The 12,504-nt window shown below is 33.2% G+C and overlaps 1 protein-coding gene across 1 annotated transcript; it reads right to left on the bottom strand.

Moving 5' to 3' along the window:
• Positions 1-547: 547 nt before the first annotated feature.
• Positions 548-2,328, bottom strand: LOC132738689 (cytochrome P450 1A1-like). Its single transcript, XM_060726277.1, has one exon. The coding sequence runs from the start codon at positions 1,389-1,391 to the stop codon at positions 705-707; it is 687 nt and encodes a 228-aa protein (XP_060582260.1). The 5' UTR covers positions 1,392-2,328; the 3' UTR covers positions 548-704.
• Positions 2,329-12,504: the final 10,176 nt, after the last annotated feature.

The raw sequence follows: 12,504 nt of genomic DNA, 5'->3' as shown, positions 1-12,504 counted from the left end.
AAAATAGTATGCTTTATTCAAAGTAGGGTTTTAAAGCTGCATGCCTCCAGATGAGCGAAATATTTCAATACAATCAAATCTGAGAAAAATATACTAAGATTTTAGGAAAAGTAAAAATATTCAAGATTCAAGTAATAATTTACATGTTATGTGCGATTAATGACCGATTTTTTTAGAATTTATAACTATATTTCTACTGCGTTATTAACGCAGTAAGGGTTTTGTCCTATTTTTCGTAATTTACGTGGGTGGTAAGTGCCATTGATAATGTGTAAATTACTTCCTTTTGATTATTACACTAAATAATACTTTTAACACATTTTCAAAATTTTCATGAAAATTAGCATGAATCTGGAGGCGTGCCGCTTTAATCACTTTGCTATGATTTTTCGCTAATAAGGAAATAAGCAAACATTTTTTTTATACAAATTAGAATGATATTTTTGCAGGAGACATCATGGTATATTTTTACACTTGGTTAAAAATTAATTTGGACGGATGGGTCAAATGTATATAGTTGCCCTTTTGGTATTGAATAAGCTCTTTAGGACAAATCTATACAATTTGTAATATGCGAAATAAAATAATATTAAATGAACATAAGATTATTTTTAGGAAAATTAACAGAATAAGAGAAATTATTTAAGAGTATCACTTTACGGTCCTACTCTCCGGTGTATCAACCTCGTTATTCCAGACGATGCTTACAAATTTCTTTTCACAATAACTTTGAATGAGAGAACAAGTCCACGAGTAGGATCAAAGTCAAGGTCAGACCCGTCAGCTTTCTGAAACGAACAACGCTGTAACAATGTTGCAATAACGATAAATATTTTCATTTTTGCAATAGTTTCGCCTGGGCATTGTCGTCTCCCCGCACCAAATGCCAAATGTGAGCACTTTTCCAGCAGATTTCCAGAATCATCAAGAAGCCTTTTGGGCCTAAAGTTTTCTGGACAGCCCCAATATGATTCTTTGTGTGCTACTGAATGAAGGTTGAAAAAAACAACAGTATCTTTATCGATGTCATATCCTCGCAATTTTGCGTCATGGAGAGTGAGATGAGGGATAGCGAAAGGAACTATTGCAGTTTTTCTCAATACTTCAAGGACTGTTGCCATTACGTATGGAAGCTTAGCTTGGTCATTGCCCGAGATATTTCTACTGCTGCCCAATTCGTGGTCTATCTCTTTCTGAGCACGCTCTTGGACATCTGGAAAAGTAATCAAATATAAGATGATAAACATGATTGTGCGACTTGTGGTATCGAATCCAGCACCTTGCAATGATAAAATTTGAAATTGTAAAAGCGTGGATGATAGGGTATCACCGGTCCCATTTTCTGGCAAGTCGATTGACACACCACATAATGCATCTGAAATATCCCGCATTTGTCCAGTTTGAAATGAAGTTTTAGGTTCAGATATCTTAGATTTTGTTATCGGTTATTGCCGCTTTGAATTTAACCACCTCCATTTTCATGATATACCTAAACCATGGGATAACGTCTACTAAATTACCAGAAGACACGAATTTGTTAAAGGTCTCAGTTGATTCAATTATTAAGTTTAAATGTGGTTTTATTTCGTCTTCTTTCCCTCTGCCAAATAGCATCTGGTATAATGCACTTTTAACAGCCAACTGAATATCTAAATCGATGGATACGGGTTCATCAGGTGGATATCTTAACAGTTTTTCCGTCAGAATAATCACACTTCTTCACGTTTTTTCTCATAGCCATAGTTGTTCGTTTTCTAAGATGTAGATACTTTGGGGTAAAGTTACAAAACGTTATACTTTCAAGACCGTCGAATGATTCCCTAATAGCAATTTCTATAGCAAATTCAGGTCTTCCAGAAAAGACATCATCCTTTCGCTCTGCTGCATCTTTAATGGCTTTGTACCCATTGACAATAATTGTATTCCAGCTACCAAAACGGATGCTGAAAATATCTCCATATTTCTGTCGCCGTTTTGAATATTTTAACTCCGGTTTGTTACTTAACAAAGGCAGGTGTCAAAATATAGGAAATCCCCAAGGTCCATGGGATACCGTTCTTTACTAAACCACTTTGCCCACCATGCAGCCAAACACAGTGTTATGAGAGCCAGTAATATACCACTTACAGAAATTGATATATCCATTTTATATGCAGTATAATGTGAACAATATTGACAACCTAGATAATGAACTCATGCCTATAGCTATACATTTATAAATATCTGCTTGTTTAAAGATGGCCTCAAAGGTAAATATCGTTTGTACAGTATGTAGTCGTGTTTATCATAAATCGGTTTTACATATTTAACTCAAACACTTAAATTGTTTGAGAAATAAAAAAAATCAATATCCAAAATCCATGTCAGATTGTTTATACTTTATTCTAAATAAATGGGAAAAACAGTTTGTTTAAATATTATTTTATGTGAGAAAGCTTTCTTCCCTCTAAATGCAGGATTTAAGTGGCTGAATTATGCCTCAGCGGGGCGCCAGACGAAAATACGAAATGTGACAATGTAGACATTTTATCGTACTTTCGCTACGCGGGACGCACCTATACCACAAAGTCCCCAATTTATTCTACTTTCGATCTGCAAGGCGAAAACACGTAAATACGGCAGTCACCACTTTGTCTTTTTGTGTGTTTTCGCCTTTCGATTTGATGGCATGCTGCTTTACAACGAAATACATGTATACAAATTAAATACGCTTTTTACAGTTTTAAACATCATTGCAATTGATAAAAGAAAATATTTGCTTTTTGCATTAAAATACGCAATCATTTATGTCCCATGTTGATACTAGAACATACAGTCCAAAATACTGTAAAATGATAACAAAATTATTTCAGTCACATTTTTAATGAATGAAAAATCATTAATAAATATATTTAATCCAAGGACCAATATATTGTATACTAGTAGTAATTACGATGCATAATAAAATATAACGAATAAGCGCATACGGTGGCTAAAGAAACGTAAGGTAACCAATTTTATAAATAATCTTGAAAAATAAACATAATGATAATATTATCCTAGAAATATTTAAATGAGGATTGTAGTAGAATATCTAAGCATGCATATGCGCTGATTTCGTGTCTTTCAATTTGATTTACCATAAAAAAGCAACAATTGTTCCGTTTACTAACCGTTGTGCTTGTGTCGCCCAAAGATTTATTCCACATTAAAAATTAAATCGAGTAAACGCATCATGTGCCTACTTAATTTATTCTAATAAGAAACGTGAGTCTCTTTCGTTTTCATGTTACCTTATTTTTTTCTTCCCTTTTTTCTTTTTCTTTTGGTTTGCTTTGTTTGTTTGTTTGGTCGGTCGGTCCTTTTTACGACATTTAGAAATTTTACCCATGGTGACACATAGCCACTCAACCGCCTAATATAGGATATGTTGAATACTACAGTTATAAATGCATAAAATGTAATGGTCTGTCACGTTATAGAATTTAAGAGCAATAATTGGTATAGAATGAAATAAAACATTGAAATGTTCAAACTTCAAAGCATGGTGTTTATGTAACAGTCATACCCTCTGTATCTTTAACTAAAATATTGAAACAAGTCTGTGCTATTATAGTTCTACTTCATAAAATGTTACGGTTAAATAAATGAAAATTTGATCAGAGATTGATTCACTGCATATCATTAACTGTAGTTTGCATTATAAACTCGTTTATTTATTACATAGTGGCTATAACGGAAGCAGTAAACTTTCTTTTTTTGGTCGAAATGCATTAATCAAATTTGACAAATTGTATAAAAGAGAAAGCAAAACTAAGTAAAGGTACATTCAGCCATTTATAAAAGTGGAAAAACATATATTTGGATTTTCGATATATCTAGGTGAGCTTTTACTCTTATAGCTGATAATATAAAGTTACCCCGTTTTGACTAAACAAGGGTTTAAAATACCTCATAATTTTAGCCAAAAGTGAAAACCACTAATTAGTTTAATTTTTGGAGTTTTTTTTAAAATTTATGCTAAAAAATTTGAAAAAATTGGTTTAAAAAATGTAGAAAAAACCCCTTTTATAATTTTTTTCCCGGGGAAAAAAATAATTTTTTTTTCAAAATTTCTGGAAAATTCTGGTTTTTTTAAAAACAAACCCTACCCTTTTTCTGACCCACCTTTTAAAAAAACCCAAAAATTGCAAGGTAAACTCCACTAAGGGTTTTTCCTATGTTTATGACGAGTTTTGGAATATTTTCCCTTTTTGAAAAAAACGTACCTTTTAAATTTTAATCGGGGACAAAAAATAACTTTTACAAAATTCCAGATCTCCGGCCCAATTTTTAACCCAAGAAAAAATTTCATTTAATTGTGAAAAATATGACTAACACTAAAAAGCGTTAAACACTTTAATCTTAAATCAGGTAAAAAAAAATATACGATTTTTTAATAATGTATGTACATATATAAATATACATGTATGGTGATATAAATTTTAAACCTGGATATAAAATAGACAACAATGTGCTTTATACGATACAATAGAGATCAATTGTTAAAACTAGCAAAACCACCCCGAAGGCAACATGGATTAAAGTAATGATACCATTCAAACTTTAAAGGCGATTATAATCTTTTTCAAATATTAGAAATTCTAAAGGTGGACAAAAATATAAAAGAAGAGAATGGGATTAACAAATCAAGGCATTCACCTGAATAATCTGAAAACACTTAATCAAATTATACCACAGTTGAATCAAACAGTAAATTACAGGGGGTCGAACATAAACCAGGAGAAAGTTGATTAAGGAAAATTTGATTCAGTTAAACCAATTCTAACACTACAGTCAGTGGTTCAAAATATATGTCAATATGTTTGATCAAACTGCAGATCAGTTAAAAATAAAACGTAAAGCCATCTATGACTTTATTATTTCTCAATGACCTTGACAATGTTGGTTATAACAGAGACCTGGCTTGGGAGTAAAGTAGACAAAGTGTGTCTTAGTGAACTTGTGCCTGACCGGTTAAAAAATTCTCATGTTCCTAGATTAAAGAGAGAAGGTGGTGGTGTTTGCCAAATTCTTCACAAGAACCTCAATAAAAATCAAAATTGACTCGTCAAGTAAAGATGGAGACTTTGAACAATTCGAATTCATGGACTGTATCATTAGTGTTTCGTGACTTTTCAACCCGCCTTGTTGTAATATATAGACTCCTCCATCCAAAACGAATGGCCTAAAGTACTTAAAAAAATTCTTGAACAATGAGTTTCCTGATTTTCTGTCGAAATATGCTGAAACTGAACAAAAACACAGTGTTTCTAGGAGATACAAACTTTCACATTGATAAAACTTGATAATTTCGTGATGCGCAGAATATCTTATCCATCCTGAACACATTTGGATTAAAACAGTTATGTCAATGAACCGACACATGTAGCTGGACACATTTTAGATGTAGTCATAACAAGAGAAAATGAAAAAATGTAGTATCTGATATTAAAATAACTGATCCCTGGATTTAAAAACTTCAAAACGGAAAAGTAACAACGTGTACCATTTTTGCTATCCTAATGAAAGTTAATGTTTCGAAAACCACCACCTATTCGTAAAACAGTCACATACAGAAAATCTCGTGATATAAACATTGAAGATTTCAAAGCAAGATATTAGATCATCTGAATTTTTTTGGTCCGTAAAAACCAGACAGCATGGCAGAAGCATCAGAGAAAATATCACACTGTCCTTTCATCTTTGTTTAGACAACATGCACCTGAAAAAAAACAAAAAAAACAATTGTTTCTCAGACCCCCAATGCCCGTGGTTCAATCAAAGAGAAATACATGACGAGAAACACATTAAAAAACGTAAAACTTGAAAGAAAAATGGCAAGGAATCAAAATTAACTGTAGATCATGAAAATATACAGAAGTCAGTGCTTAGTTGTAAAATGATGTAATTGAAAGATCTCGTGAAACATATTACAAAGACAAAATAAAATCGTGTGGTAAGATGATCAAAAACAAATTTTTCAAAAAGTAGTAAAAACAAATCATCTCCTCGGAAACAAACCTGAAGTTGGTTAAGCTCCCATCACACACTTCTGCTAAAGAAACTAGCTCAAGATTTTAGTGATTTCTTTGAAAACAAAATTGAAAAAAAAAAAATAAATCAGATCTGAACAAATAGCATCTTAAAATGAATGTAATATAAACAAATGAATCTAATTTCAACTCAAATACAAAAAACCTAAAAAAAACCTTTTCCCCCCGGGTAAAATTTTAAGTATTACAAGTAAAGAGGCAAGTTTTTAAGCTCATTTTAAAATGTCACCCTCCAAAAATAATTTGAATTTAAAATCCGATTGGGGATTGGGGGTTTCCTAAAAAAAATCCCAAAAATTTTTAGGTTTATCACCTAAAATTAAGCAAAAATGTTTCAACCTTATGATTTTTTAAATTTAAACCCGCTACCGAACGTTTTCCCCCTTACCACCCTTTAACAAAAATTTTCAAAATAATAAGCCCAAACTATTAAAAAAAAGGGACAATTTGGATAAAAGAAAAAAATTGAAAAAAATTTTAAGCCCAAAGTTGGCTAATAAAAAAATTATGACTCAAAACTTCTAAATCTGCGGCTACTGCAGTTTTGATATTTTCTCAACACAACAACCCTAAAAGGGAACCCCAAAATCAATTGTACGGGAAATTTAAAATTCCAAAAGAAAAACCCACTTATCAAAGTGCAAAATGACATTCTCCAATCTCTTGACAAAGGCGAAGTTACAATATTAGTAAATGCTCGATTTATCTGCTGCCTTTGACCACGATTGACCACAACACTCTTCTTAATCGACTCGAATGTGACTTTGGTTTTTACTGGAAAGAGTGCTCGCTTGGTGTAGATCTTATCTCAGTGGTCGCTATCAGACTGTTTGTATTGATGGAGAACTATCTGACCCTGTGCATATGACATACAGTGTCCCTCAGGGTCTCTGTCATTAGGACCCAAAATTTTTACATACTTTTCACAAAACCTGTCGGCGAAATTTGTCGAAAAACATGGTCTGCAATGTCACTTCTATGCTGACGATTCTCAAATAATACATTTCTTTCAAACCGTTGGACAACACCAAAACTGAACTTGTAATTGATTCTGTCTCAAACTGCTTAAAAGAAAATAACATTCTGGAAGAACAGCAACATTCTCAAACTGAATTTTCAGACAAAACAGAACTTTATATAGTCTTTTCGTCGGGTAGCAATACAGACTCAGTGAAAAATATAACTGTCAATGTGGACCAAGTTGAAATCAAACAGTCATCAAGTGTAAGGAATTTGGGTGCATTCCTTGATTCAAGGGGTTAATATGGAACATCATGTTAGCTTCCGTGTGCAGATCTTCGTATTGCCCAAATAAGTAAGATAGGACGTATTCGAAAATATATCAACGAAAAGAAGCTACAAAAACACTCGTTAACTCTCTCGTGACATCAAGACTGGAATTATTGCAATGCTCTTCTATATGGTATACCTCAAACAAACCATGAAAAAACTTCAACTTGTTCAAAATACTTCAGCCCGTGTGAAATTAAACGTACATCTAGGAAAGATCATATTACACCAGTGATGAAAGATCTTCATTGGCTGCCAATCGAATATAGAGTGAATTACAAGATCTTATTACATACTTTCAAAGTCACTGAAACAACAATCTCCATCATCATATATGCAGGAAATGATTCAAGTTTATTCCACTTCCCGAAATCTGGCGCTCTTCAAATGCACCTGTACGATTAGTGCAACCAAAAACTAAACTGAAATTTGGTGAAAGGAGTTTTTCGGCATCAGCTCCTAAGCTATGGAATTCACTACCAAGTCATCTAAAAAACTGTAACACAGTAGAAAGTTTCAAAAACATCTTAAAACACACTACTTCAATTTAGCTTATGGAAAATAATCAGTGACTGTTATGAATGAATTTTATAAACAGTGAATACGAAGTATCTGTTATTTGAATATAAGTTTTATTAAAAAAGTTGTTTTTTTTTGTTTTTTTTAAACAAACAATTTTTAAAATCAATTTAGTAGTATTTCTATTGTTTTTATAATGATGATTTAGCAAGATCTTATCTATTATTATATATTGAAGACAATTTTAATGTATGACAATAATATTGTAAAGTGAGTTTTAAGGATCTTTAAGTTATATTGTATTAATATGTAAAAATAATTCCATAATTTATACTTTTAATTAGTTAATGCAAAATATTTTTAATGTTCATAATCCTGTTCATTTATATTGTTTTAGACATATATGATTGATGTAAAGCGCCTTTGAACATTTTAATGAAAAGGGCGCTATATAAATGTGGTATTTATTATTATTATTATACTTTGATTTATTTAGTTATTTATTGTAATTTGCATAAATCTTCATTTTAAAAGTAGTTAATGATTTGTTAGAATTTTTAAGATCTTCAGTTGCGTTGCTTAAATAGAAAAATAAAATATGATAAACAAGATCAACAAGGAAAGGCGGCGTTCAATGAACGCAACCCCCATATGACCCAGCAACAAGAACCAATGGCAAGGAGCCCAGGCGGACCCCAAACAAAAACAGGACAGGGCAAAGACAGAGCACGGACAGGTTAAATATGATAAACAAGATCATCCTCAAACGACAAACAACCTGTAACCGACTAGGAATTCAAAGAAAATAATAATAGGCCCACAAAGGGGAAGGGGACAGGAGACCGGGGGAAGGGGGGGGGGGTAATCAAAGAAATAAAAACCAGAGGCAATGGGGAAGATACTTACCGTAGACGAGAAAACAACAAAGGACACAAGCAAAAGTGTCACCAAAACAGTATGAAACAACATAGACATACATCTGAGGAACACAGTGGGGCGCCGCCTTGGAACGGTCAGCAGCATAATAATGACTGCTGGGGAGTTTAAACCGGTTAATGGTGCACCAAACCTCGCTCTTAGCCCCACCATGTTCCTATAAACGAGACAGTGTAAATAAAATGAATCCCCGCCAAGTGAAATTCTAACAGTTGTCATGGTTACAAAAGGTTAAATGAGTAAAACACTAAAATGATCATGTAGAAACATATAAAGGTAAACCCAATGACCATCACAAAAGTACTCAATGTCTTAAAGGAAGACAGAGCAACATGAAAATCACCTACAAGGGCCCGACGAAGCAAGGCAGAAGACGAACATTAAGACAATTCAGTCCCAAAGGGCTTTACGAACTATCCATCATAGAGTCTCCCACTTGGTCCGTCAGATGCAATCAAAAGAGGAAAGCGTAGTGTCCAACTGTAAAAGGGTTGAACACTGAACATGCAGTATGTCTTAAAATAGTAGGGTCATAACCTCTTTTAATAAAACGTTTAATGATTTTAGTAAAAACAGCAGAAAAATTACCATGACCCAAAATCTTACGAAGTTTGTAAATTACATCGCCATAAAAACCAGGCTGGCTAATCCCTTGTCGCAGAAGAGTTTTTAAATCACTATTGAATTTAGAAATTAAATCAAAGTTACGATTGTAAATTTAGTAAAATATTTCCGTAATTTATGATAGCGGTAGCCCTGTTTTAGAAGCTTGCTGGTAATAAAAATATTCCGCTCGTTGAAATCCTTTACGTTGCTACAAGCTCTAGCGAATCTAATTAACTGAGAAACATAAACCCCGTAAGATGTTGCATGGGGTACGTCTCCATCTAAATGTGGATAATTAACTATACAAAAGTCAAAGTCATCTCTTTTATCATAGATTTTCGTGTGAAAAGAATTGTTGTTGATAGTAATATGAAGATCCGAAAATGATGTACTTAAATTTGAAGAGTTCGTTTTATTAAGTTGTAGTTCATGCGGATAAATGTCAGACACCATTTGATCAAAATAAGGATTATTTAAATTAAAAATATCATCAAGGTATCTGTTTTATCATATAGGGCTTTCTCTATCACTTTTTTCTTGCATTCTTCATTTTACTATATTAATCATAATTGATATCGGTGTTTTACCGTAAAATTTGTTGTTTGTCAGTATAAGTAGAAAATTGTCCACTTCAGACTGTTTTGCCACAGAAAAACGGTAAAGCATTGATTTTTAGAACGATTTGACATTGTGCACCTGAAAGATTGTTTTCCAAATGTTAATGACATTATAAAAATGGTGAAACCACTATTTTTCAGAATGATTTGACATTGTAAAATGGCGGAGGCATTGATAGAACTCTGTTACACTCATCCACATCTTTATAAACTTTGTAACAAAGTCAAGTGTATACCATGGCAACAAAAGTGCCGTGAGTGTAAATTTCTTTATTTCATTTTAACGTTGCATTACTGCTAATATTTGATTATAAAAACATTTCTAGTATAAATTGACATATAAGTACTGTGAATTGTTTGGTTTGAGGCACATGAACATTTAATTTAATTTCATTTCATTTATTGGCAAATCGGCATTTCAAATGCCTTTGACCATTTACACATGAAAAATGTCAAATGAAGAGTGGATACGCCTCTTTAAAATTTATGCACGAGCAATCACAGAATTGGTCTCGCAGATCGCTAATTGTACTATAACGTCCACACACCGCAGATTATTTGTAATCACTTTGTCATTTTTGTTTTCAGCATGTAATGCGGAATCAGAATTTCAATGTTCTCTGGGAAATTGTATTCCTCTAAAGTTAAAGTGTGATGGGCTACAACAATGTATGTATGGTGAAGATGAAGAACAATGTCATTTGACAAATACAACTGAAGGTGGGCTTATCAGCACGATGTTTCTGTAATATGATTTTACAATGAGGTAACTGAGGAGCTGTCCGGTTTTTTAAGACCTTTTAGAATGCTCCATTCACGTATTTTTTCATAGAGCGCACATATTGTCATACTTAATTAAAAACAAAAGATTGAGAAAGATTCTAAAGTACAATTAAGCTTTGAAGGTTCAATTCACACGTAACATGTACAACTGGAACTGGTAGGGCACGCTTATGCTTCTCAGTAATACATAATTATACATATTAGCTATACTTCAATGTTGATTTATATACAATGGACTTAATATGATGTACTTTAGAAACCAAAAATTGCCTAGATACGCTCAATAAGAATATATCTCTCTCAGGTAAAGACTTTACAGCTTTTAACAGCAATAATGAATTGTTTGTCATTCTAGTGACGGAGAAACCAAAGGTTGAGGTAACAGATAGCTATAAACCAGAGCCCACGACTACGGATGAGGGGTTGTCTTTACCAGTGATGGTCACTGTTGTGTCTTTTTCCATGTTCATTATAATTCTTTTGTCCATTCTTCTATGTTTCTATATCACAAGTAGACAGAAAAATGACACGTCCGAAGAATCACAGTCAGGTATTATAAATAGTTATAGGTCATTTAGTGTTGAAATGTACAATACGAGAATAATTATGTATATCTGGACGAGAACTCACGGTCGTGAGACCATATTGCACGAGCTGAAAATATGTCTACGTATATCTCTTATTGTTCATAACATTATTCACAAAATCAAACTCAAACATCAAGATACCTTTCTTGCTGGTTGTATTATTGCGCTAACGTGGAATGGTCAAACACACACGGCTATGAGGTATCTGTACGTTTATTGAAAGAGATAAGCTGAAGGTGTAGCTTTTTAATGATAAAATTATATGTGAAAATAGTCAGTACAAATTAGGTCATAATCTAGCATTATTGTGAATAATGATATCATTATTATGTATGACATTTTCTTTTTCTTTTTTGTTCAATCTTCTAACAGCATCAGAGTCACTTCAGAAGAGCTACATAACAGGAAATGTTGAAGACTCGGATTCGTCCGATGAATCCAGAGGGACCTTTAAAGAAAGAGCATACCGTACCACCAGGTTGGATCGTTCAAAGTATTTACCTGTGAACGTCAATGATTTTCAGTCAGACTACCAGGTGAATATTCATGAGGTGAATGACGAGGGTCATCCATCCGCTGATCCTGGAAAAGTTTGCGTCAAGGGTAGAAATATGGCCATAAATCCTGATGTTGAAATATATAACACAGATATTAACAGCGAATTTAGAGCCGATGGTTTAGGGAAATTCACGTTTAAACCAACGTTAAACTACATGAAAAGCAAATCGTGTCATGATATAGATGAGGAAAATGATAAGTTATCAATGAGAAATAGTTATAAAGAATCCTTTCCGGGTCAAAGCAATCCACGATCGACATCGACCTCTGACAAGGGTCGGGATAAATTCTCAACTAAGTTTGCTCTAGACGTGTTATGTTCATCTACTCCAAGACAGTGTCATAATCAGTCAATAAATTATATCGATGTGTCCGGTGTATGACATGATACGCTTGTTCTGTGAGAGTCGACATTAACTTCGAACCACCCGGAAATGGAGCTAGATCACTGTCAAAGAGACGCTTTTAAGATGTGTGCTTACACGTTTACAGACAACAGTTTTGGTTTCCTTGTCGTTTTAAGTCATTTCAAAA

This window comes from Ruditapes philippinarum, unplaced genomic scaffold (assembly GCF_026571515.1).
Source record: "Ruditapes philippinarum isolate M1 unplaced genomic scaffold, ASM2657151v2 ctg5144_1_1_1_1, whole genome shotgun sequence".
Classification (NCBI taxonomy): Eukaryota; Metazoa; Mollusca; class Bivalvia; order Venerida; family Veneridae; genus Ruditapes; species Ruditapes philippinarum.
Note: the sequence above shows the minus strand (reverse complement) of the source record. Positions and strands in the feature narration are given on the sequence as shown.

What these genes read in the sequence shown, in the direction of transcription:
- LOC132738689 (XM_060726277.1), bottom strand. Translation starts at nt 1,391, where the DNA reads ATGCGGGATATTTCAGATGCATTATGTGGTGTGTCAATCGACTTGCCA.